The sequence below is a fragment of the Notechis scutatus genome, chromosome 1 (assembly GCF_049901735.1).
Source record: "Notechis scutatus isolate UNSWTSFEM ecotype Mainland chromosome 1, rNotScu1.2, whole genome shotgun sequence".
NCBI classification, from domain to species: domain Eukaryota; kingdom Metazoa; phylum Chordata; class Lepidosauria; order Squamata; family Elapidae; genus Notechis; species Notechis scutatus.
In genome coordinates this window covers 298,945,750-298,973,308 of record NC_142009.1, presented here as the reverse complement: position 1 = coordinate 298,973,308, position 27,559 = coordinate 298,945,750, and the positions used below count along the sequence as shown (strand labels likewise).

The window sequence follows — 27,559 nt, the reverse complement described above, 5'->3', positions numbered from 1 at the left end:
TGTTGTACCACTACTCGACAAACTGCACTAGCTTTCCATAGACTTCTCTTTGTGATTCAATTTAATCTCCTTTAAAGTCCTACATGGCATAGGACCAGGCTACTTGAAGGGTCACCTTCTCTCAAGAATATCTGCCCAGTCTACATGTTCCAGAATCCTTCTTTTAAATCTTGTCATCTTATGATGCCTAGGAAGTGTGCTTTTTCTGTGGTTGTCTCTAATATCTACAACAATCTCTCCCCTTTCCCTGCCCAAAATATAACAGGCCCCAACTCCTCAAGTTCTTAAACCGTTTCCTGGGAATAAAGAGCCAATTGAGTACAAGATCCCTTTGGGTAATTGTGTACATCTGTATATATGTATCTCTGTATCTCTCTCTCCCTCCCTCCCTCTCTCTCTCTCCAGAATGTGTATATACTCACACATTACACAACTCTCTTAACAACTTTGTGGCTTAGTAATTGAAATTTTGAGCTCAATTGTGGTCGTAAATTGAGAACTACATGTCAATCTTGAAAATAAATTAAAAAAATATTTTAAGAAGTAGTATCTTTTATGTCTATGCAATGCTGGTATTAATAGCATTAAAATAACAAACCAGTAATCTATTTTTCATAGTTATTTTTCCTGTTTTTGCAACAATTATTCTTTAAAAAACATCTGTGTTTGGGTTGATTGCTTAAAAAAAAATTAGCACGGACCTGCTGGTTACCAAGCCACCAATTTTCCCATATCACAGTACCATTGAGAGGTCTTGATAACTTCAGTTTTACAATTCAGCACTTTCCCCACACCTCTAACTAAAGTTTAGGTTGCCAACAAGGGCAATCTAAAATGAAAAGAGCTCAGTAAAAGCTAAGATATTTTAGGCTGCGCTCATTGTAAGTAAACTTCCATGTAGCTGTTTTTATTGTAGATAAAAACAAAATCATTTCTATCCAAAAGAAAAGTCCAAAACAGCTGTGAAATGTTCTTACTATTTGAAAGCTTATTTCTCATGTACAGTATCAGCATAGCTCCTACAGCATTTCATTTATTAATTTGATATAGAATTTTATCCTGCCCTTTCATTTATCCTAACACTCAAGATGGTTTAAGACAACAAGAAAAAGAAGTTATAAAACAGAAAAAAAGTTCACAGAATTGTAATAAAAATGAACACTAAAACAATCCATGAAAAGTTTTAAGAAAGAGTTTTAAAACTATCTTCTTGCAGGAGCCAAATATACCCTCACAGTGAATGTTTCATAGCCTGGGAGTAGAAGTCCTTTCCTGCCTACTTAATAGTTGGTCTTTGGGCAGTGGGGTATCTTCAGAACAGCATCTCCTACTGAACTCAGAGCTGGGGAGGTATATAACAAGGCAGATAAATTAGACCTAAGCTCTTCAAGACTTCAAAAGTCAACACCAGCATTACACCTTGTAGGCATCTGATAACAGTGCATCATATATCTTGCACCTTAGTATTAATTTCAAGACTCTTTTCAAGGTTAGCTCCAGATAAAGTGCACTGCAGTAGTCCAGCCAGGGTGAAACCGATGAATGGATGGCTATTGCTAAGACTGACTGGCACACAAATAGTTGTAGTTGGTGCACGAACTGTGCAAATATGCTCTTTGCCACCACCACCTGCAAATCCAGTAATATCTGGGGTCAAGGAACATTCTCAAACTGTGAATCTGTCCTTTCTGGGTGTATAAATTTCATCCAAAACAGATCTCACTTTATCCCCAGAGCCCTTTTTAACAGTACTTCCAACACGCCTGGAGTTTGTGTTTCTTTATCCAGAGCATTCCACGATTAGGCAATTTTCAAGGGTCCTTACTGCTTCCTTGGAGTTAGAAGGAAGACTGCTCTGTAGAGCTGAGTAACATTAGTACAGTGATAGCATCCCATTCCAGAGCTCCAAATGTTCTCTAGTGGTGTCATAAAGATGTTAAACAGAGGATAATGGCACTATAAATCAATAACCTAGGTACTGAAGCCTTTTGAGTCCAAAACACAGAACCAGAATTACTACAAAAATCTAAAGGCCCAACCCTGCCAGGCAGCCCATAAGAATAACATAACCAATGTGGAAAACCACCAGTCAAGGTAAACTCGTCCTATCTAGTTTTTGACATTTACCAAAAAAGGCAAAGCAAGCTCAGTAAAATTATCACAGAATATTAAAACGACTCCATTAAAATCATGTTTATCTCCAGATGCATTTAGAGTTGTAACACCATTCTTTTTTTAACTACCTTAGCTCAAGTCACATTTGTTGTGTTTGAACAAGCAAGTTTCCAGCACAAAATAATTGAGGAATTGCAAAATAGTAACACCACAGACAAAATACTATGCATCATTTATTTCCTACAACTATATACAACAGTTCATTTTGTGATCGTTCAAAGTTACAACAGCAGTGAAAAAAGTGACTTACGACCATTTTTCACACTTATGACTGTCACAGCATCCCCATGGTGATGTGATCAAAATTCAGACACTTGGCAACTGACTCATATTTATGACAGTTGCAGTGTCCCAGGATCATAAAATCACCTCTTGCAACCCTTTAACAGGCAACGTTAACAGGGAAGCCAGATACAGTTAACAACCATGTTATTAATTTAAAAAGTGCTTCCAGTGACTTAACGACTTTGGCAAGAAAGGTTGTAAAATGGGGAAAAATTCACTTAACAAGTTGTCTTGCTTAGCCACAGAAACTTTTGAGCTCAACTGTGGTCATAAGTCAAGGACTATCTGTATCTCATCTTTCCTCAGTTGATCTGCAGCAAGCAAGGCAAAAGATGGACTGTTGTCCAGTGACAATAGCACACAGGTGCATATAGTTTTTGAAACCTCTGCTTACTGGTGCCAAGTTCTTGCTGTAAGTAGTAGATTAGCAAGACAGAAAAAAATGTCTGATTTAGGACTACCCACTCCATGCTCTAGCAATTTTTCTGTTGCTCCCCTCTGGGAGGAGGTTTTTAAGTATTTCTAGCAGGACTGCAGGATTCTGTAACAGCTTTGTCCCCTATGACAGCCGTCTGATAAACTCGCAAGATTCGTTTTTCTTACCATGTACAGTACACGTATACATCCGAACTAGACTGCGTTGTTTCTCTGTGCCATATATGAGGGTATATGCTTGCTTATTTGTTATTTAACTTATTATTTGTTTATAGTTTTGTCATGTTTATGTAGCGTATATTGGAGGTGGTGACTCCTTGAGCGCCATATGCAACGAAATTTCATTTTAATGTACATTTAAAGTGACAATAAAGTTATTTCTAAATCTAAGTCAATTGCTGATCAGGCCGGGAAATCTCCGCGCTCCTCGTCCCTTCCCCGCGTTATCCCGAACAGACCAATAAAGTTCGGGAAAGCTTTTCCACACCCGCTTTCTCTTCCCCCGCCCCCAGGACCCTGGATCGGCGGGCGCATTCTGGAACTGCTGAGGAGCCGGAGAAGCAGTGCATGCTGGGTCATAGAACCCCGCCAGCCGGCGCGAGGAGGAGAAGGCGCGTAACCTTCTGCTGCGCGAGGCGATCTGCTCGCAGAGAATCGTCTGTTCCCACGAAATGCCGGAATCGGGATCTTGGTCGCCAGCCCCTCACAGACCAAGAGCTTCGGATGAGCCGCGTAGCCTCCCCCCCCCCGACTGCAGCGAGCGAGCGGGGAGCATTAAAAAAAGCGCCCGGTTCACTCTTAGGTCCCAATCGGGACCTAAGAGTGAGCCTCCGGGCGCCCTCCTCCCCGGCGCTACGGGAGCAGATTCCCAACTCCGCTCGGTTCCTGCGTGCTACCTGGGCTGCTCCGCCGCCTCCTGCGCTCGCCGCTTTCGTCCATCCTGACTCCCATGTTCCCGGCCTGGAGCCGGCTCCTCGCCCGTAGGGCCGGCCTCAGGAGACCCGGCGCCTCTCGCCAGTTTCCGTCTCCTTCCACCGTCTCTGCGCAAGCAAAGCAAATCAAAAGGCGGGCCTAGCCGGCGGCGAGGTTGCTATAGCCACCGTCGCTCGCTTCGCCGCCAGGAGGTGTTAGGATCAAGGAAGGGCGGAGAAAGGGCGGGGAAGATGGGTGGAAAAGCCGACCCACTCCCGGGGCACATGGTCTCTGGGAGAAGCCCTAAGTCTTTCTCGCCCGGCGTGGCGTGACGACCTGGCCCAATAAAGAGCAGCCGAATTTCCTGCCCTTAATTGTCAGCAGCAGGGACAGTTGCCGGATTTGCGGTGTCTGAAGGACGCCGGTTTGGAAGACGCTGTCGAAAAAGGAGGAAGGTTAAAAAAGGAGTGAGAAAAAGGATCAAAAGCTGCTGCCTTGACTTATCGTGCTATCCTATACTCGAGAATAAAGCCTCACGGCCTCCGATGGGATGTTTCTAAAACGTCTTAAATTTTGAGCACCGTGTATAAAACCCCACTGACAGAAGCAAGGTTAATCCCGCAGTAGTGCACAGGGCAAGGCAGCCAATAGTGCTAATCAACTAAAATAACAAAGCCGAGCTTGTTAATTTATGGCTAATACTTGCTCAGAAAGAAGCAGCTTATAGATAGTAAAAAGAAAAGAAAAAGCTGGGCAGTATTTGAATTTAAGGGCTATAGGCCTCCTGGATGGAAGACGTGAGGACAAAAAGGACACTGATGTGTCTACCTGCACTTGTCTGGTGCAAGATTCATTGGCAAGAGTTGGCAATTTTAAGAAAACTTGCTTAACATTGTACAAGAAAGCAGTGTTGCCTGATGCTGAGGCAGACCAAATTTTTACAGGTAAATCAAAAGAAATCCCAAATCCCTTTCTGCATGATAAAAAAAACACAGTGTATTAATGCAGTTCTGGATCTTAGACATCCCAATTTACTTGGAGCACTATTAAGAAAGAACAGAAAGAGGTATGGTAACAAAAAGTAGAAACTTTTTTAATTTGCTAAGTGGTCTACTTCCTCTCACATTCCATTCATTCCAGTACATTAGTGGTGGGTGGGGTGGGAGGAGAGTTACTGTAGTTTTCATTTTGTGTTTTCAGCTGCTATTGCTTAACACATTTTGGTAATATGGGAGACAATATGGCAATGTCTGTTTGTACATGAACAGGCATTGCTATAGTGCACGTAATGTGGAAATTGAATGTAAGAGAAGCTTGTCCCAAATTAAATTAGGAATTTCAGCTTCAGTGAATTTTAGCTTCAATAAAGTCTTTAAATTTTATTTGTAGGTGCAATTGTTTTCGTCTCTGAAAGATCATAAGGTGCCCCTACCGTATTCATATAGTGACAAAGCAGGAATGTTAACAATTTTATATTGTTTTTCTGCTTATATGAATGCTCAAGATCCAGTAACTTACAACAGTAAAACAATGTAAAATATTAAATACAACTTAAAATCTATTAAAATCCATGTAATTAAAATATAATAGTTAAAAAATTGGTAGAAAATATATATTGTGACGCTCATATCTGTAAAGTTAAAACCAGCCTTTCTTCCACCATGGAACTCAAAGTAATTTTCAGAGAATCTCCTTTAGAAACACTGAATATCATTGTATTATGTGCTTTCAGATCATGCCTTCTTAAAATAATAGTGTTGAATTACAACCAGGGAAGCCCAGTCCATCCTGTTGTGGGTGACTTTAGGCCACTGATAACCAATCAGCCTAAGATTTCTCCTAGAGTTATTGGGGAGAAAAACTGGAAAGCTATTTATATCACTTGGTGCTTCTGAAGGAAAGGCAAATTAGTAATCTGATGAATAAATTCCAAATATGGTGGGTGGTAGAAAGAATTATTTCCATTGATCTCAGTAAAGCAACAAATATACTATCTTGACACAGTGTAAAGTTTGATTTTCATCATAGATGTATCATGGGTGAAGAAGTTCAAGAAGGCATGCATTTACAGTGTGTAACCCCACCATGTCCCTACCCTATTTTTATCAATTCCACTGGCAAAAGTGATATTGTAGTTTTGTTGGAATAGTTTCATAGTTGTGTTGATCTATCTGCCTGTAAATAGATACTGCTAAACCAGAGAATCTTCAAGTTAGGATTCTCTACTGGGTAGCAGTTATGCCAACATTTGGCCTGAACAGTTGCTTTGCATATAATGTAGAGGTAAAATAAATGAAGAATTCAATAGTATTCAGGTGGTTTTATTGGTTCTATAATTCTAACAATGACTTTGTCTTATTCTTACTGTTATTTTAATTTACTAAGAGCAAGTTCCAGAAATGTCAGAAAGTGATATGGTAGATTGACATTTCATAACTGAACAGAGGCCTAGTTTCATTCACACCGTCCATTTTTTAAAAGTCCCTGACTATTCCCTCGTTACTGGGCAACATATCTCTATTATCTAAGGAATGTACTAAGTTCTACTTCTTCCTTTCTGACAAAAGCCATTATTCATTAGAATTTCTCTTGTTCCAGAATTCTGACCAACTCACACTTAACGTTTTTCAACAGAATGACAGCAGTTTGAATAGCAGCTTCTTTAACTCCTTTCACTTATTTGACTCCTTTCAAAGTCAATGAACGCATGCATGAAATGGCTTTTAAATTAATCTTAGTTTACTTATGGAAGAAATGGAAAGTTGAATGTGTTATCCATGTTATTTGCTCAAAAGCAAGCTAATGAATTCATTATAATCTTACCTTGACTATTGTACTGATATCTTTATTTTAAAATAGATTAAAACTGTACACTCTATTAATATACATTCCTACAAATAATACACAAGGTCAAGGAAGCCAATTATTTACCACAAAATTGACTTAACTTTTCTAATATCTGGAGATAATTATAAATTATTTGGAAGAATCTGATATCCCAGAATCTGGAAACGGAATTAAAATGGCAGTAATTTATTATAGACCTGTGAGTGGAATGTAAAAACATCTATTTGCCTCTGGATTTCCTATTGAAGTAGATCATTTTTCCATTTTCTTTTGCTAATTCCTATAGGCATATCAGAATGGAATTAAAGATATGAGAAATTTCTGCTATACTTTATTTCTATTTGAAATACCAGGCATTAAATAACACCAGTGCTAATTAGCAGCATTATGAGAACAAATCAAGAAGTTGTGAGTTTGATTTTAGTTATCCAAGCCAAAAATTCTGAGTTTATGTCTTGTGCAATATGACTAGCCTTATGTTCCATATGCAAAAGCTTATTTCTTAATTAACCATTAAAATGTATGTCCCCAAAGAATGGTTGCATGTTTTAAATCACAAAGTAATAGCCTGGATTTTTTAAAAAAATATAGGCCTTTCTAGCACTACAAAATAAATTTATGGTTTGATTCATTTGCATACCCTTGAATTTAAAAATAAATTCCTCTGATTTCTCATTGCAAGTGAACAGTCTTAATTATAGCATATTTTGATAAATCTGGATCTAAGCATTCTTCTTCTAAGATAGAGGGGGGAACTTTTAAATACCAAGGTCAAAATGTACATGTACATACAGTACATTTTGTGATACCTGTAGTATAGTATAGTACTTTGGGCATAGAAAAAGCAAAGGCTTGCTGAACCAGAGAGAGATTTCATGTTGGAATGGAATGTAACCTTTGCAGGCACATAGCATTTTTATTTATTTATATTTCATATCTTTTAACCATCCATCTCCCTCAGTTCTGGGCTCAGTTGTTAGCCAGTCTGGATGCAAAAGAACAGAGTTCCCTTGGGCAAGAGTTTAGGCAACAGGAGAGGTTCTGGTAAACAAAGCAGTTGTTCTCAACAGAGTAGGTTAGAAGTTGCTCCTAAATAGTGTCAATGCTGGTGAATCCAATCAAAGACGGGGAAAACTCTTAGGGTTTAAGACATGTTGAATTACCAGTGCTCTGCTCTCTGTTGCACATGGCAGGCTCAGGCTGGGCAATCTTTCCAGCTCCAATTCCTTATCTTTTGAAAGCAGAGGCAACTGCTGAGGGCGAATCAACTTCAGGTGGATCAACCTTAGGAGATTAAGTGCTCAAAGTTTCCATAGGCTGAGATCCAACCAGCTCTCCTGGAACAGGATTCCCTGTCTCAGGCTCATCTGAATGAGAGCAGGTGATGACAGTTTGTTAATCTGAAAAGGTGCTATCAGCATTCTGTTTTTTTTGCCAGGCTAACACAGCTCTCAACAAAATAGCTGTATTTGAGCTATGATTAACCTATGCAACTATACTGTAGACTTGTTTTCTGTAGTGAATGTGTCCACTGGAGAAAAAGATGCCGAGAAAAGAGGAAAACTCTTCCCCAAAGCAATGGCTGGACATTGTTATGATTTGATCTATACCCCTTTGACTTAAAAATCTGGTTTATAGAATATCCTTTGTTATAAATTCAAACAGGACCTGGAGAAATAAACATTTTAAGGTACAATCTGAATGTAAATGCATTATAGAGTTTTCTGAAATATCACACAAGCAGACTTTAGGAGAAGCTATGTTATTAGAGGACATAAGATGAAGAACAGGAAATTATTCAGTGAATTATTGCCACAAGCACACCATCAGCGTTAAAACATTCACTAGCGCATTCACTTTGACATAAGTTTGTATGAATATGAACTTCATTGACAAACGTAAACAGAGGCCCTAGTTAATAGCTTATGATAGAAGGAGTTTGTTAACATTTAATAACAATTATATACTGCAGAGTTCTATGAAAATTATTCCAGGATACTACATCCCTGATGTGCTGGTCCCAAGTTTTAGTAAGTCTATACACAAAAAATGTCAATCTGTTTATTTGGACTTTTTCATTCTACAATCTTTCTTGCTCAGTATTTACCTTATGAAGAGATGGGACTGAACTGTAAAAGATTACTAAGAAGACTTCTTGTGACTCTTTGCATGTGTGGGCATTTCACAAATACCAAACTCTATGATTTATTTCAGAAAGTAAACTTATTTTCAATAGTCTTGATATATGTTCATAATTACCTAAATATTTGTTCACTAGCTATATACTGGGTTTATGTTAAACAAAAAACATTCCATCCTGTAGCGAAACTTGGAACTTTTTGCCTAGCTAATTTGCAGTATGAAAACTGTCCACAATGAATAAATACCAGCTATTGGACTGTTTCAGAACATTGGACAGCTACAAGGTTCATTCTTTGAGCACTTTGAATAATATGCATCAACTATTTTTGATTAAGTTATAGGAATCGTAAAATTCCCTATAACCAAATTTGTAGCAACTGTACATGTTCATGGTTGAATGTATCAATCAAGTAATTCCGAAAAATGAACCTTATGTTTGTATATTTAGTGAAAACTAATTGCCTCTTATCTGTTGACAAAATAGTGGCAGGATTAAATAAGCACTTGATTAATGTCTGGTAAATTACACTACAGTGTAGTATAGTTGTTAAATTGTAGAACTGGGATTAGAGAAATCCAGATTCAAGACCTCACTTGATCATGAAGTTTTTACTATGTGACTTTCTGTCAGTTACTTTCTCATCTCCCAACCAATTTCAATTTCAAAATTAGAATTAGGAGAGCCTGCCATATATGGAACCTTGAGCACCAAGAGAATAAACAGGGTATATAGTATTAAATAAAAAGTAACACTTTTTCCCCTAAAGTTTCTCTCTCTATCTTCTTCCTCCCTTGCATGTCAGTTTCAGGACAACTGAAGAAGCCTAGAATACCATAAAAATGTCTTTCATTGGAGAAAGCATCATAGCTCAGCAATAAAAGATGTGTTTTTTTCAGAGAGTGCCAAATTTTGTATTTAGCATCCTCAAATACATTCAGAGAAATACATTATTGTCTTAAATCTCAAAGAACAACAGCCAGCTTGTACAAATTAAGAGACGAGTGGTGATAAAATCTAAATTTGGTTTCATTATATAAAATGAAAATACATGTTTTATATCCACCAGCACACCACAGTACCCAGTTGATCTCAACCAATTAAACAGGATTAGATCTGGTTGATAGGGATACTACAAGAAAAGGCCAGAATTGCAGATTAGACTGGGAAATTGAAAAACAAAATAGTCTACAAGAAACTAATTTTTATATTAACAGGAGTTGAACAAGATTCTACCCATTCTATATTTAAATAAAATTAAAATTAATTTGGTTTAATTATGTATTTAGTTCTGTTCTTCTTTACTATTGATAAATTATAATTGAGCAAGTTTTAGAATTATTTGAAGGCTATACCCAAGAGTTCTAAGGGCTATACAAAGTCCCATTGTATGCCTAAGGAGTAAACCTTGCTGAATTGGGTATGACTGTCTTACAATGGCTTCCCATTCCTATTTTGTTTCCAAGAGTATATTCTTGAATTATCTTGCTGCTAGTAATATAGACAGCAATTTGCATGAAGTATTTTGGACTTTTGTCCTATGAATGGCTGCTCTACTACTCAAGCAGTAATAGTATAAGTAGTCGTCTAAGTAGTCTACTAAAACAGGATGGTGCTATAGCCAGAAATGTCCATCTAAAAATTATAGTATAATACTGCCCATGAATATGGTGGAATCGAGGATGATTTATAAGAAATCTTTTGAAGACCCATTGCTAAATAGGCCTAGTTTTGGAATATTGCTTTCCCAGCTTAATTTAAGGAAAGGATAAGCTTGGATTCTGCTTCCAACTGCTGTCAAAAATATTGTACTATGACTAAAACACCTAATATAATTATGTTTTACATTACATTAAATTTGTGTGATTATAAAGCCAAGAACTCCTTTAGATTTCAATGGCATTATTCTCTATTCAGAAGAAAACACTCTTTGTCCTGGAACCATAATGTTATCTTCAAGTCTTGCAGAACAAACTCATAAATCATTTCTTCCATTAATTGTTGTTCCCTACATTACTGTTAGCAAGACAATTCAATCTCTCACCTAACAAGTCTTTTTCCCATTGTATACCACAAACAGGTTAACATGGAGGTCAGAATTAAAAGGGAGAAAGAGACATCGATAAACACATGAGTCTTTCTACAATATAACTGTAATTCCAGGAGTATATTTTGACCTCACAAAACCAATAACATGCCACTTTAAATTGTTCTGTTGTTGTGTGATATCATCATCTTACGAGTATACAAAATTTGGAAAGATTCCAAAGACTCCTGGGTAAGATAAAGTTTTTGTTTCTTCTTGTATCCTTTGTCTTTGAAGATAGCATCCCAATTTAAAATAACATTTTACTGCAGAGGTTAACATTCAAAGCCTTTATGAATTGATCATTCCACAGCATGGCTTGTCTCAAGTCTAAATTGTCAAGCGAGATTCAAATGAGACATCAATCATCCACTCTGGGATTTATACTTATAACATGGCTAATTAATTAACATCAATAAGCTGAAATATGAAGGGGGTTTTTTGTTTGAACTTTCTGTAGTTGTATCCTATTTGGTGTATTTATTTTATTTATTTATTTATTTATTTGATTTGCCAATTGTTTACAAGATAATAAGTATAAGTGTATGCATAGTTGTGAATACATGAAATGGGTACATATAAGAAAAATAAAGAAGAATAAGAGAAACAATAGGACAGGGACGGTAGGCACGTTGGTGCGCTTATGCACGCCCTACAGACCTCTTAGGAAAGGGGTGAGGTCTATAGTAGACAGTCTAAGGTTAAAGTTTTTGGGGTTTGGGGAAGAAACCACAGAGTCAGGTAGAGTATTCCAGACATTGACCACTCTTGCTGAAGTCGTATTTCCTGCAATCAAGTTTGGTGCGGTTAACCTTGAGTTTGTATCTATTGTGTGCTCTTGTGTTGTTATGGTTGAAGCTGAAGTATTCATTGACAAGTAAGTCATTGCAATGTATGATTTTATATACCATACTTAGATCAGACCGAAGACAGCGTAATTCAAGGTTTTCTAGGTCTAGAATTTCAAGTCTGGTGGCATACGGTATTCTACAACTAGTAGAGGGTAGAAAACTCTTCTTGTGAAATATTTCTGGACTTTCTCAATTGTGCTAATATCAGATACGTAATGTGGGTTCCAGACTGATGAACTGTATTCGAGTATTGGTCTAGCAATGTTTTGTATGCTCTGGTTAGTAGTGTGATATTACCAGAGAAAAAGCTACGTAGGATTAGGTTAACAACTCTTAATGCCTTTTTGGCTATGTAGTTGCAGTGGGCTCTAGCACTTAGATCATTAGAGGTGAGTAATCCAAGGTCCTTTACAGAGCTTGGACCTAAATTCATATATGCCTATTTGCTAAGATAGAAAAATTCAGATATTTTGGGATCAATATGTACAGAATAGTTTGTGAACTCTATAGCACTTAAGTGTGAAATAACTATTAACTCAAGAAGACATCAGCTTAGACAATGATTCAAAAGATGTAAGCTTTTATTTTAATATGCCCACAAATTATGTAAAACCTCTTAGTTCACTGTATTGTTAAAACACACTGAAAGAAAACACAAATACCAAGAACACTTGCAGAAATAAGGCAAAAGAGAATTAGCTAATTAATTACCCAGACAATTCAAATCAACAGTCTGCGTCAACATCTTCTCTCCTGGTTAGACTGCACTAGTTAGTTAGGGTTAGAGTTCAAATATTTTCCTACAACTTTTGCATATTACAAATATTTCTAATACAAATTGAACAATGCCTGGCCAAACAGTAATTTATATTCAGGATGAACAGCCCAGCTGTCATTAAAATATTCAAAGTAGGCATCAGTGGTTTATGCATAAGAATGACTATATAAAGGTATATTTTATGACTTCTCCTTGGACTTACTTAGCATATACATACAGTTTATTTTGTCTTTTTTTTTCTACATGAACCACATAGCACTGAACCAGTAATGCTCTCTTTACATACATCAATTACCTTGAGTGCTTCTCTTTATATAGCTAAAACAACCCCATCCAGGTACAAGAAGGAAATGTCAGTATGGTTCAGGGAATATTTGCAAAAGGTGCAAGACAAACATTAAAAAAATAGGAGTAAATGATCTTTAGATAGGATCTCTTCTATTTCCTAAAAGTCAGTTAAATGAAGACTATACCTAACAGCGCTGATGGCGGGTGAAATGGAAAATATGGGTGAACGGAGAATACAATGGTGTAATCATGGTAACATCCAGCTTATATAAAAGAGTACTACCCAGCAACATTTTACTGCAATTCCCACTTGTATACTTTGAACACTCACATGATTTGCTTTTGTGGTTCCCAGTTTACATGTGCATATTCAAGCTGTGCAATAGAAAGAAAATGAATCTTTGAGGCATAAATTGCAGACAGGGCTAAGCAGCTACAGAGTCTCAAAGGAACTCAAGACTGTCTCATTTTTCTGTCTGGCAAATGTAGCCCCAGAAGATTCTTGTGACTTTAGTACCAGCTGATCTCCCTTGGGGACACCTTGGTGCCAATCTGTCTTTGACCAGAAGCTAGTCCCAGAGTGCAAGGAAAAAGGCAGAATGAACAACAGTGGAACTTGGAAAGAAAAGGTGAGCAGACAAACATTTACTGCTTTAAAATTCTTAATGGGTGGGAAATGTGATAGCATGAAGCATTTTTAAGGGTAAAAATTTAGATATCTACTTAATGTTCTACAAGTTCTCCTGTCTACTTAGTATTACTATTAATAGACTTGGTTTTTTCCCCTTTCCATTCAAATATCAGATTCTTGGCAGACTATCTGAGCAGGTCCATGCAGTTTTCTTGGCAAGATTTTTCAGAAGTGGTTTGCCATTGCCAGTTTCTTAGGACTGAAAGGAAGTGACTGGCCCAAGGTCACTCCAGTGGCTTTGTGCCTAAGGCAGGATTAGAACTCATGGTCTCCTAGTTTGTAGCCTGATGCTTTGGGCTAAAAGATCGAAGTAGTTCTCCCAGTGGTGGGATTCAATTTTTTTTACTACCAGTTCTATGGGCGTGGCTTGGTAGGCGTGGCGTGGCTTGGTAGGCGTGGCAGGGGAAGGATACTGCAAAATCTCCATTCCCTCCCCACTTCTGGGGGAAGGTTACTGAAAAAATCCCCATTCCCTCCCCACCCCACTAACCTGCTTTCCAGCTCTGTTCTCCTGTGCAGGGCAACAAAAGAAGACCCAGCCAATCAGCTGGGACTCAGGAGGCAGAGAATAGATGGAGGTGGGGGCGGTATTTGCCAGTTCTCCGATCAAAATTTCTGCTACCGTTTCCCCAGAACTAGTCAGAACCTGCTGAATACCACCTCTGAGTTCTCCAATAGATTTGCAAGGCCACCTAATTGTCCTAATGTACCAAAGGCTTCCCAATCCTCAATGCTCTTCTTGAGACTTGTTCCTCCAGCCTAGCCTGGGTGACCTCTCGTTTACCTCATTCTTGACCCGTGTTACAAAACTGGACAAATGTGCTATTTAAAAAAGCTTGCAATTGCTCAGGTTGAAGTATATAAAACGTATTCCAAAACCTTTTCGTGTCTACTGTTTTTGTTTGAAAAAGGGGTTAAAAGAATGTGGAGGGAAATGGACCAATGTAACAAAATAATCGTGATAATTAATTTTGCAATGTTATGCACATTTACCTGGGCCCTACTGAATAGTTATGACATTTACTTCCAAGTTAGGGCTATGCAAATACAGGGCGTCCTCAACTTACGACTGCAATGGAGCCTAAAGTTTATGTTGTGGTGTGAGACATTTGTTAAGTGAATTCTGCCCCATTTTACAACCTTTCTTGCCACAGTTGTTAAGTGAATCATTGCAGTTGATAAGTTAGTACCCTGGTTGTTAAATGAATCTGGTTTCCCCATTGACTTTGCTTGTCAGAAGGTCACAAAATTTGATCACATGACTTTGGGACAAAGCAGCAGTCATCAATATGAACCCAGTTGCCAAGCATCTGAATTTGGAGCACATGATTATGGGGATGTTGCAAAGGTTGTAATTGAAAAACAGTCATAAGTCATTGTTTTCAGTGGTGTTTGTAGCTTTGAACAGTCACCAAATGAACTATTGCAAGCTGAGGACTATCTGGGGTAGCCCAAATTTCTACAGCGCCAATTTCCAGGGTGATGCTACAACTAAGTCCTACTTTCACATTTGACTTTACCTATATTTTTTTTCTATTTTTGTATTGATCTATAGTACTTTCTCTGTACATGAAACCATTGGGTGCTCTTGCGAAGTTTGAGCTCTCCTGAGCTCACTTGGCTTCACTCTCCTAATTGCTGAGAGTCACACTGTCCCACCTTCTAACCTATGTCACCCTTCGCACCCTCTCAGCCCCTATGGTAGGCTTCGAACAAACTATGTTCGACTTCGCACCTCGTGGTCTTTTAGCTTATTTGCGCCCACCGTTACATGGGGGCGGGGGCAGGGGAGGAAAGAGTAACATGGCGGCATTCGTCTGGGCCACCACGCCAAAACGAGTGTCTACCTCTTGGTTCATTGTACCGTGCGAACACAACCGATCGAGCCATGGTTCTAAAGTTCTCGACGGTTCCGTCCTAGGTCTCATCTCAGTCTCTTCCTACTACTACTACTATTTACACAACAGTGTGAAATCACAGCTGCCAATGCTTGAGCTGATACGAGTTTTTTGTGGCAGGAGACCCCCTCCGAGCTCTGTCCCCCGCCTCTCCCCCCCATCCTCCCACCGCCGAAGACCGCTTCTCCAACCCAGCCAAGCGCGTCTCCGCTGCAAAACTCCACCTAACAACACCGCAATGCAATCTCCTCCTCCAGGCGAGAAAGCGAGCCAGTAAGTAGCCAGCCACCATCTACGCCCCCCCGACCCCAATAATGCAATCGGAGCGCCACCCTCTTTCCCCCTTTTGCTCCCGAGGCCACGGATGCTCCGGCCGCTTTTTGGCAGCCCTGCCAAGCGAGGTCCGTCCACACAACTCTTTGAGAACGGCTGGACCAAAGCCGAAGAAGCGGCGAGTCTGTGTTTCCTTCTCCGCCTAGTTCGCGCTTCCTCCTCCTCCTCCTCCTGCCGCCGCCGCCGCTGCATTCATATAGGATGAGCTCCTGCGCCCTCCCACAAGCCATGCGGCTGCAACTCCCTTCGGCAAGCGGATGACTTTTTTCTTTTCTTTTCCCCGGTTCCACGCTCTGCCTCTTCTCGCGCGTCGTGCACGGCTCTTGGTTCGTCTCCGGCAACTGCGGGGTCGGCTGCTGGTGCTGGTTGGGGCGGAGATGAGCTCGTCCAATGCGTTCTCCAGATGTCTTAGCAGCCCACAGCAGCCTAGCTGGCAGGCGAAGCTCGCCTGAGTGGCTGACTGGCGCGATTCCCGGGCACTCTCGGCTCTGCATCTGGCTGAACGACGCGTTCACGTGTGCGCCGCCAGCCCAATGTGTAATGCTGCAGTGGGCAACCGAGGAGCATCTGCAAAAGGACAGGAGGACCCAGCTCTGGGAGCCCTTATAAAACCAGGAAGCGCCTTGAATCAGACTTCCCTCTTTTTCTCCCGGGGTATTTTTGCCTTTCTCAGTTATCCCAAAGCTCACTTTGGCGTTTGCCACCGTTGTCACTTGCTCTTCAGAACTACACTCCCTTCTTCCCTTCCCTCTCTTCACGTGTATTTCATCTTTGCCTGGCAACCACTACTTTATTTTTCCCTTCCTCTCTTGAAAGGAACCGTCTTCCCTCTGGCCCGAAATTAATTTGTTTGTTAGCTGCAGCTCTGAGGCAGGAAAAAAAATTGGGAATTTATTTAATCCTTCCCTTCCCTTTGTGCAAAGGAAGCAATGAAATTTCCAATCGAGACTCCAAGAAAACAGGTGAACTGGAATCCTCAAGGTTGGTGTTGCTTTTTCACTTTTTTTTCTGGTAAACAAACAAATAATTAAATACATGCAGCGTTTCTCCCTGTCTGCCTTCGCAGCTGTATTTGTGCTTGTTATTAACCCACCCATCTGATGCATGAGAGAGAAGAGATTTGGGGGAAAGCTTTGTTGTTAATTGGAGCTCTGCCCTTCTCTCCTTGGTCTCTTGGAAGGTGGTCAGTGTTACGACGGTCTTGGGATCTGCAGGGTTGAAGGGTGGGGAGGTGGAAAGGGAAAAACTTGTCTAACTGAAAAAAGCAAACCAAAACAGAAAACAAAAATGTGACATCACTTCTCGCCCCCACACACTATTTTTAGTCTTTCTGATACAGATTTGTTTTGGGATAAAAGGTCTTGTGGGAGGGAGATTGCTTTATCTTGATGCTGGTGGCTTCTTTGTCACTTCTGGTGATCTTTGTCTCCAGTAAACAGAGCAGTAGGTAGACCGAGAGAAGAGCCATTCTTGCTTCCTCAATGACAAATGTCTCTTGGCAGCTAGATGGGATGAAATCTGACTGCAGTGGACTTCCATTGGGGTGCCCTGAGGAAATAACAATGCTTAGGGGAGACTGGACAGTCAAAATGTTTTTCATCCCTCTTAAACAATGGAGTAGCTCTCTCCAAGCTGGGTGGATGAGTGGGCTTAATTCTGAGCTTAGAGGAAGTGAAAAAAAAAGTGGAGGGGTAAATACATAGAAGGAAGCTGATTCTTCTGGATTCTGTTCTGTACAACAGTTGGGAGTTGTTTAAAACACACGAGTTTGCATCCCTGTGCGTGCACACTTAACACAAATGCTTAAATGTATATTTTGTATACATTTTGTATATTTTGGTTTTTGTTTTTTTTCCTGCAGAAAGTGGTAGACATTATCTCTGTGGATGCATAAGGATCGCTTCATGATTCAGACTAGGCTGAATGTCTAGGATTTTATCAACAGCAACAGCAGATGCTAAGATGTTTGCAGTCCTAGGAAGACTGACAGATTTATATGTTTTCTGAAGAACTGGGCTTGGCTCCCTTTTTTTACCATTCCTTTCTCACCCTTTGTTTAACTTGTCAGTATGCTGAAATGGACAAAATATCCAATTTTGTGTTGTCTTCAGACATAGCAATGGATTTCGTAGCAAAAGAACTGAATCATACAGATATTCCAGACACCTGCATTTGAAATAGACAAAGGAAGTACATTTGCTGCTAGTTTCATAATAACTTATTTTCACCTTAAGAGATGATGAAATTGATGCTCATTCTAACATCATTATTGAGGGTGGGTGGGTTTTCATTTGCTACGCTTTGTTGTTGCAAAATAAATAAAATGAAGTCTATCCTTTCTAAACATTGTTGGTGGTAGTGATGTCCTCTGTTCCTCCAAAGACCAATTAATCAGTTTTGAATAGTAGGGCTCCTCAAGATCAACAAGTGGTGGATTCCAGTTGTATTAAAAAGTTCAGATAGTAAGTAAATATTCCTATGATGTGATTATTTCTCTAATGTGTGATTGAGTCAATTGCCATATTTATGCTGATATCAAGTATTTAGTTATGAAGTAATTCCAACAAGGAAAAAAAAAAAGCAGGCCATATAAATGAAGCTCTTCTGCTAACACAAAACACAAACAACTTTAGGTTCCCTTTAATATAGGAGCAATTATGTTTTTGCCACTTTTCTGTCAATTCACCTGAGAACTCATTGTAAGATTTAAATATCAGTCACATGAAAGCAAAACCAATTAAACAGATCTTTAGCCAGTTGTCACCAGTGATCTCAGCCGTATCTATCAGACTGTACCTTAAATAACATCTGGAAAAAAATGTTAAGAAGTAGAAGGAGTTTTTTGTGTGTGTTTTGAAACCATTCATGGTGTTATTTTTAAATAGTTTTTAGTTATGCCCATTGCCTTCTCTGGTGGAGACCAGATGTTCTGGGACAAATGAATGGGTCGGTTCAGAGTCACAGTAATGGTTTAGACCTTGCTTCTTCTTAGAGGTTGGGCCAAACCCTTGTGGGCACCTGGTTCTGGCTTGAGTTCATTGTTGATAGAGTTGCAGCACAAAGCTCTGTTTTCAGTTTAAGGTGATCTAATGCTCTTGCAGTAGCACAGAAGGAAAAGAGCTGCTTTTATTTTTATTTTTTACTGCACGAATGAGACATCTTTTATATGACTAAGATAATAGTTTGTTTGCAGAGAATCATTGGTAGGATAGCAGAAACAATTTATGCTATTTTTCCCTTTTGTCTGAGCCTCTAGAAAACTATTCTAGGCAACTGGGAGCAGGGAGAATTTATAAAAACTGTTAGAAAAGATGCAGGGAATCAGAAGAGGTTAGTCCCCATTTTCAGTTGGCAGAATCTCAGTTTCTTGTCAAAAGGAAGTACATGTTTCATTTGTAAAAAGAACACTGGATTTAACCCCTGAAATGAGAAAAACATTAAATGTTTAATACAAACATGCTGGCTTTTTTAAAAAAAATGAAAATGCTTGGATTACTAGCCCTAGGTTTAATCTTAGACTTGAAATTAATATGATGTAAGTCCTAATTAACTACAATGGGTTTGTTCTACATATGGGTATATTAGGGTCCAACCCTATGTAGTTTAATATGATATATTGACAGTAGCATACTTTTAGTTTTGAAAATAGTTACATAATTGGAGTCATAATTTTTCAATCTAATTAATGTGTATCTAAAATATCAAACATCACAAATCATTTGAATGTGAACAATTACAGAAGTTTTCTTAAAGTAAGAATATTCAGTTTCTGATTTAAAAAATGCACCACATTGGTTATATGTTCAGTACATTTATATAGTCACAATTATGGGATAATAAATCATATCAGATACATTGGGATAACATTAAACATAATTAACATCTGTTAATCTGATTTGGTATCCCTCGATAGATGGAGCAATGCAAGTCATATTGCATTTCTGATAGGATGTTAAAACATCCAACTCTGAATGTTGATGTTTTATAGACTCAGCTACTCTAGTTTTCTGACTGTGTGTTATGAAATTTACGCAAGATGCAATTAGATGTGTCTAATTCTCTGGATGGTCTCTGATTACTATTTTAATACGGCAAATCATAGGTTGTTTGATACATCCACAAAATGTTTAAGACATTTTAAGTTTTAATGTTCAATAATTGCAAGATATATGCTCATGTTAAAATTAATATTTTTAAATGAATTAATAGCTGTTTCATTTTTTGCCCAGTACCATATGTAAATGGAATGTGATACTCATGAAATGTAATCATTGAGTTCCAGAATGAACATGTATTTATTTCTGAAGTTTACCGTATATAGCTGCCCATTTCACAAACATTTTGTTTATATTGGGTAACAAATCTGTGTTTTTTTCAATGTAATTGGGAATGGCCCTCTAGGCATGACATATAAAATATTAGCTGATGACAGTTACACTTTTACACCATTGACATGAATAGAAATAGGGATGTTACAAAGTAAGAAAGGGAAAAATTTTAAATCAACTGACCGAAATGTAGAGAAAAATATTTTTCTAAGTTTAATTTGAGAATTCTCCATCCCTGATTTGATATTCTGGATTTCTGTAAAAGGTTATGGTTGCATATCCTGAGAATATAACATACATATGGTTGCTATGGTATCCCCAGTTATTTGTTGGGGAGAATGAGTCTTCAGCCTTAAAAAAAGTTATTGGGATTGAAACACCAGTCTACTCATTCACCAGCAGCATCAAGTACAATAGTTCATTATTCTTTTTGTTTTGGGGAAGCTGTATGATAGGACTGGATATACATTCATCCATAAAGCATTGCCATTTTCACAGAAAACTAGTTTATGATAGAAAGCCCCATATAACCTTATGTCTTACTGAACCCAGTGATAATAACATCATCTACATGCATAGAATGAAAGAAACTGCCTTAAACTAGATCAGATCATTGGTCCATGAAACCTCGCTCCTGAAGATTTTTTTATCCTGTCTGGAGATGTCACAGAATTACATCAGACTTTGAAGTGATAGAGATACTGCAGCTGGCCCAGTGAATTACTGTAAATAGAAGTTATGTGAACCAGGGAGTGACACTACATTCACTAGTATCCAATCCTGCTTTTCTTGGTAGAATCATGCTCAGTTATGACAAGAACATGGCTATAATGTTAGTGATATTTTCTCATTTGCACCCATAATTAATTAATGCTCTCAAGTTTACAGTTGCATTTGCTAGAAATTACCTCAAAATTAACCTGTTTTCATTAATGTCTCCTTACATCCAAGGAAGCTTATTAAAAATCTAGTCAGAATGCCCACACAAGATAAGAATTGATAGGATAAGAAATGAGGCAGGTTTGGAAAAAAAGGTCTGCAGTAGTGCTGAGTTAGGACGTGATATACATCCAATGGACAAAATTTGAGTAGCTCCTGAGTGGAGAAGATACAGATTTGTGCACCAATATGGGAGCTGCACAATGGACACATCTGGGGCATAGTGAAAAATGTCTAACAGCAGCACAGTTTGGAAAATACTGTTTGTCATTGCAATGATTTCTCTATCAACAACACTGAGCAAGTTGAGCCATGACTATCAAACATCAAAAATATCTTCCAAGCTTTCCCACTTTTTACATGCTTTCCAATCTTCTTTACATGGCTGTCCCATCTCCTTGACATAGAAAAACATCATCTGAAATGGAATCACTGCTCAACACTGAATATACAGCCAAGATATTGCAATGGAATTTGGATGGAACAAGATGCCCTATGAAAATAATATCAAGAAACTGGATGAAGATGATCACTACAAATATGTGGGCATCTTTCAAGCTGACAACATCAAGCATACTGATGTCAAGAAGAATGTTAGTAAATACTTAATGAGAGTGAAGAAGATCTTAAAGTTCACACTGAGGGGTAAAAATGCAATCAAGGTGATTTACATCTGGATAATTAGCTATACAGCTGAAAAAAATGGACTCATTCAAACCCTGGATAGAAGAGCAGAAAAATAAGGACAATCATGTTCTTCATCCATGCAGCGATCTTAACAGTCTATTTATTTATCAAGGATCATAGATGACTGGAATGTTGCATATACATACGACAATCAAATAAGAAAAAAGGCCATTGGAATAATAACTAAGGATAGTGAAGTAGATGCATTGAAATTAGAACACCACAAAGGTTTATTGAATAGCAGACAGACGAAACTGGCCTATAAAAAAGACCAGATAAAGAATAGAAAAGAGGCATGGCAAGGCAAAGTATTACATGGACCGTACATTAAAAAAAAAAAAACACCTACAAAGCAGCAAGACCTCACAATGCTAAGAGTAGGAAAGTTGAAGACACAGAAAGCAAGGCTAATTCTGTCTGCAAAAGACCAAGTCTTAAGAACAAATGCACATAAAGTCAGAATTGTGATGATAGCAACAGTTAGCAAATGGCATCTCTGCAGAGAAACTGAAGAAGCAATGGATGACCTAGTTAGCTTCTACAAGAAGATCACACAGGCTGACTATAAACAATGGCATGACAAAGTAGCAACAATGGTACACTGGAATATCTTCAAGAAATACTATGGTCTGCAAGCAAGAATTGATGGGACCACAAAATAGACAAAATAAGAAAATAAAGAAGCTAAAGTGCTCTGGGACTTTAGAATTCAAACTGACAAGCATCTGCCACACAATACCTCAGACTTAATAATTTTGTTAAGAACGACAAAAGCATTTGTTTCCTGGACATTGCAATGCCCAGGGACAGTAGAATAGCAGAGAAAGAACTGGAGAAAATCACAAAATGCAAAGACCTGCAAATAGAAGTAGAACAATTGTAGCAAAAAGAAAGCAGTAGTAATAGACATCTTGGGTGCAACCCCAAAACATTTGTAACACCATTTGAGCATCTTTGACATTGACAATCCACACCTGTTGTTGGAATGATAAATGTGTCCTTTTACATGGCCACCATCCTTGGATTTGAATTATCCATACTGGGCACTAATTTTAACCAATCTCATATAGTATCTGAAATATATATTATTTACTTTGTTTCTGCAAAGAAGGACAAGAAAGTGGGATATTGTACACATTTGAAGAAGAGTTGAATTGTTACGTATTGGAAGATACTCTATCACATAGTCATTTTCTTTTACACATATGCACATATTCTTTAGTATTATATTCACTGTCATATGCAATGTAATATTAAGTTAGTTTTATAGCTCTAAAACTAAACCTCGAACAGATCCCTCAGAAATCAGATATGCCTGATTGTGAACAACCTGGTAGGTAAGCAACCTAGTAGACCTTCAACATTACTTGAGCACATCAGTTTAGCCTGAGGATTTTAGTATAGAGGGTGTTCAATATGAGCAGTGTGCCCTTGATAATGTCAGGTGCAGCATAATAAGCAGGGCAACCTGAACCAATATATCCCAATATATAGCCCAATATATCAGCATAGTCAGTGAGATTGCTGGTGATCTCAGTGTTAGATGTCTTCACTTTTTTCCCTTCATGACTCTTGATGCCTAAATTACTTGTAAGGTAGTTCCAGATCTCACGTATTTGTTGCTGTGCCAAACGAAGCAGGCCAATTTTTAAATTTTTATTTTGTTATTCATGAGGTTTCAGGCCACAGAAATAAATGAGAGGAATTAAACATTCATCATGTCACAATAACTCTGCATCTGTTCTTTACAAAGAATTCACAGTGACCTCCATCCTTACTGACAATTCTACTTTGGGAGTAGAAATTGGAGTCAAGAATTGGTGATGGGTGCTAAGCAAGACTCCTTTGTAAATCTGAGTAAAGGACCAATTAGTTCAAATGCCATTAGATATTACTGCCTTCTATAAAATCTTCTAAAATTATTTATTTTTTGCAACTGGGGACATGTTTTGCCCTCTTGCCTCTTCTGTAGCAGTGAGGCTAAGGGTTTAATGTCATGGATAAATCCCAAAATGTTCATATGTCTGGGGTTTGTATGGAGTGGAGCAATTGCTAGCAAACAATCAACCAAATTGGTGTGTTAGCTTTTTTTAAGTTGAACAACTGCAGAGTAATTGCTCATCATTCTCTTACTTGAAATTTCTCTCTCTACAAGTGTTGTGAATAACTCCATCAAGTTTCCCATTCATTAATCACAGGTTTGCACTTTATTCTGTTCTATTAATCCCTTGTCTACATTTGGATAAAAGCAAAATTTGGAGGAGGGAATCTTGGAAGAAAAAGAAACATTGTCATGAAGCAACAAGGGGCATTACTATAGTGATGCCATCCCATAGGACTCTTCTATGCCATAGGTATAAAACACTGTGGTTTACCAGAGCTGTGTAGAGCTCATATCCCAGAAGAACTGACTCAGATGTCGTCTCTTCTGGGAAGGTAAGCAGAAAACTGCAATTCTTATAAAGAGATATCTGAAACACTTTTTAAAAGTGCTATTTGCTAATTTCCCTCTAACATTCCTTGAAGACTCTCAGTGCTATTCCAGTAAAAGTAACAGAATTGAGCTCTAGTATGTATTCCATGAGAAGGGCTCATAAATCTTTCCTTAGATTAATTTGTAAGAAGGTCTCAGAAACTATTTTTCCAAACTTTCTTTTTCCAACTCCAGCTAAGCTGACTCCAAAACATCCCAAATTCTAAACCAGGATTGTCATTTGCTCAAGGTAATCACAACCTATTTGGAAAGTGCTAGTTTGGAGAAAGCACTTATAGATTATTTTTTTTCAGAAAAGCAATTAGAAAGGGAAAGAAACCTACCAACTTCATTCACTTGTTTGAGTTAGCAAAGTTTCATTGTCACTGTTACAGTGGATGCTGCATTTAATTAGTTTATAAAAGGTTATGAGGTATTCTTACTGCAGTGACTGGCATCTCAGCCCCCAGTATAAACAAGCTGTTGCACAAAAGTCGTGTTCTTGAAACCAAAATCCTACAGAAGCTGGTGGTTGTACGTGCTAAACTGTTTGTTCTCTTGCGTGGAGCAGCGGAATCGGATTCACTGAATGGCTGCAAAATATGTTCCCTGATGGCTTGTGCTGATGTATAAAAATTGTAGAACTACTTGGCAAGCAACACAACATCTATAACTGGTCCTACTTCATTCAGATTTCAAGAAGCTATAGCTCAGCTTATTTAACATTGTTGCTCTGTGGACGTGAATTGGCAGAAGCTATGACACCGATATCAATAAAGGAAAAGAACAAAATGCTCTATTGAAAAGTCTCCTCAAATAGAAAGGAAAAAAATGTCTCTTTGAGATCAGGTTTTTTTTTTTTTTTTGAAGATTAAGACACTGCAAGGATATTTAAGATTCAGTGGATCATGGTTTGTGTTTGAACAACTCAGTTCTTGCCAGTTTTGAAGACACTGGAAACATACAAAGCTATATGAATCATCATAATCAACAATAATCAATTATCCATCCTCATCATCATCCTGTAAGATGCCTGACAGTCAGTTTGGATGTTGGAATATCAGAGCTGGATTTATAAAGCAATTTTGCATTTCAAAAAAATGCAAATACTCATTTTGAAATTTCAAAAATAGAAAAGGAATAAAAAGTGTAGGCTTTATTTTATCTAAAATATGGATGGTTGTTTTGTTGAACCAGTAGGCTGTATTCAGCTTTGGATTTAGCTCCCTAAATGAATGACAGCATAAATGTATCCTGTCTGCAACTTGTTAATGTAGCCACGGTTTTCCCAGGGATTATATAGCTGCTTTAAGGAGTTTGGAGTTTGCAATTTAAAGTATCTTTTCTAAATTTATTCTGAAGTATTATTAAGTAATTATAAACTGATCAGGCAAATGAAAGGCAAATCTTAAGAATACTATTATTAGTAGATTTATACGATGCCTTTCTTTTGTAGAGGTGCACACTCAAGGTGGTGCACACTCAAGGTGGTGCACATAATGCTCTTCTATTTCTCCCATAACAAGCACCTTACATATGGCTGAAGTAACCAGCTGTCAGAACTGTTACTTCATGCCTGCATTCTGCTATTGCTCAGTATTAGTCTCCCATGAACTCTGAGGGAGCGGAGCTGCATGGGAAGGGGGAAGGCTTCAAATTTTCACTGTATCTCTCTGAGACATGTCTTCAAGGCCAGACTCCTGGGAATGGAACCCACCTGCATACCAGCCCACACTCAAAGTGACCATTTTGAAAACACCTTCTTTGAAATTGATTGGGTTAATGGGGCCAGCAATGGGGGAAAGTTACATTTGGGGATTTTGGCGTGCGAATTTCAGTTTGGCTTTGCTCTGTTGTCTTTCATTTGATCTTTAGTAAACTATACCTTTCTTAACAAATGGAGTTAAGGATCATTCTTGTTTAAAGGTTCAAGTCGAGACAAGGATGACTCTGGCCTAAAGTCATTTAGCTGTTTTTCCTGCCTAAGAGAGAACTAAAATTCTCAATGGTTTCCAGGTTCCAACCTAGCACCTTACCCTTAATTACCACCTCTCTCTCCATTTCTCTCTATTTTGTGATACTATGAAAATGTTCTCAAAGGAAATGTAATTATTTCTCATTTCCTACTAGTACAACTCACTATCTTTGTGAGAAAACAATATTTCTGGAGGGAGTCTTTTTGGTTTTTTTGGTTACCACCGTGCAGCTTTTATGTATCTATGTGCCATATCATTAAGATGGACAACCTCATTTGGCACTGAAACATCCCTCAATCACCGAGTCAGATATTGTGTATACCAGTGGTTGGATTCAAATTTTTTTTCACTACCAGGTCTGTGGGCGTGGCTTGGTAGGCGTGGCAGGGGAAGGATACTGTAAAATCTCCAGTCAGAGGTGGTATTTGCCAGTTCTCTGAACTACTCAAAAGTTCCGCTAGCGGTTCTCCAGAACTGGTCAAAACCCGCTGAATACCACCTCTGGTGTATACCTGCATGTGGACTTAGCAGTACTTGCCCACCAGAAGGAGTCTGACATCACCTTTTTGAACTGTGGCTTGCAAAATCTGATGCCTTTTTATAAAATTTGAAAAGTTGGATAAAGTGCTACCAGACACTTTCTGATTGTTTTGCAACCGTGAACTAACACAGCTTTCCACCTCCAAATTCGCCCACCTTAATTCCTCTTCTCATCTCTACCTCCTTCCCAGTGTCTTTGAACAGGGTAATTGAGAGAAAAGAAATGAAGCTTCTTCCCAGGGACTCTCTTTGAAGATTGTTGATTTCCCTGCACTGCAAGAAATCAGCAATTTTGACCAGGGTCTCTTGGACTCTTGTTGAAAATTGTTGGCATTCTAGTATTACTGGCAGATAGTAACAAATTGTAAATTGTTATGTATCAGCTCAATGAGCAGATGGGAAAGATACTGCTTACTCTGTTATCAAAGCTAATTCTTTATTGTTGTTCTAACAGTTTATACACATCTTTTTCATTAATTAAAATGTTCTCCAAATCAAGCTTCACTCTTTGTATCACATGGACCCATTCAAGTTCCATAGTCTTCAGCTCTGGGAATTTTTGATGGTCTTCCATTCAAGTATTAACTAGATCCGGTACTGTTTATGATCTTTCAAAATCAGCCAAAATTGGCTAGATGTAGCCACCTGTTGAGCCCTCATACTGAATAGGAACCTGGAAAAAAAAGAGAAAAACAAACCTTCAAAACTTAGATAATTTAAGCTGCAGAGAAGCCAAGGATATTTCAGAATTAAATAGACAGTGAATTATATATGGCTAACATTTTTAACATGTTCAAATTCCTTTCATTTAAATCTTTATGGCTGTGCTTTACCACCAGGATTAGAAGCATAATCATTGGGACTGCAAGAAATCCAAATATTTTTGAAACTGTAATA

At 38.3% G+C, this 27,559-nt stretch overlaps 2 protein-coding genes across 4 annotated transcripts in view; one reads left to right on the top strand and one right to left on the bottom strand.

Annotated features, from left to right (window-relative positions):
- Nucleotides 1-4,003, bottom strand: part of SPATA7 (spermatogenesis associated 7) — a 38,322-nt gene extending 34,319 nt beyond the window's left edge. For all 3 annotated transcript variants that reach the window (XM_087952044.1, XM_087952045.1, XM_087952046.1), the window contains exon 1: nt 3,792-4,003. In XM_087952044.1, the coding sequence (XP_087808170.1) occupies nt 3,792-3,846 (55 nt within the window). In that variant the 5' untranslated portion in view covers nt 3,847-4,003. The remainder of the gene's footprint in view (nt 1-3,791) is intronic.
- Nucleotides 4,004-15,620: 11,617 nt separating this feature from the next.
- The window catches only part of KCNK10 (potassium two pore domain channel subfamily K member 10), a 57,191-nt gene continuing 45,252 nt past the window's right edge, over nt 15,621-27,559 (top strand). Inside the window, exon 1 of the mRNA XM_026679148.2 lies at nt 15,621-16,700. Within this exon, the coding sequence (XP_026534933.2) occupies nt 16,649-16,700 (52 nt within the window). The 5' untranslated portion in view covers nt 15,621-16,648. The remainder of the gene's footprint in view (nt 16,701-27,559) is intronic.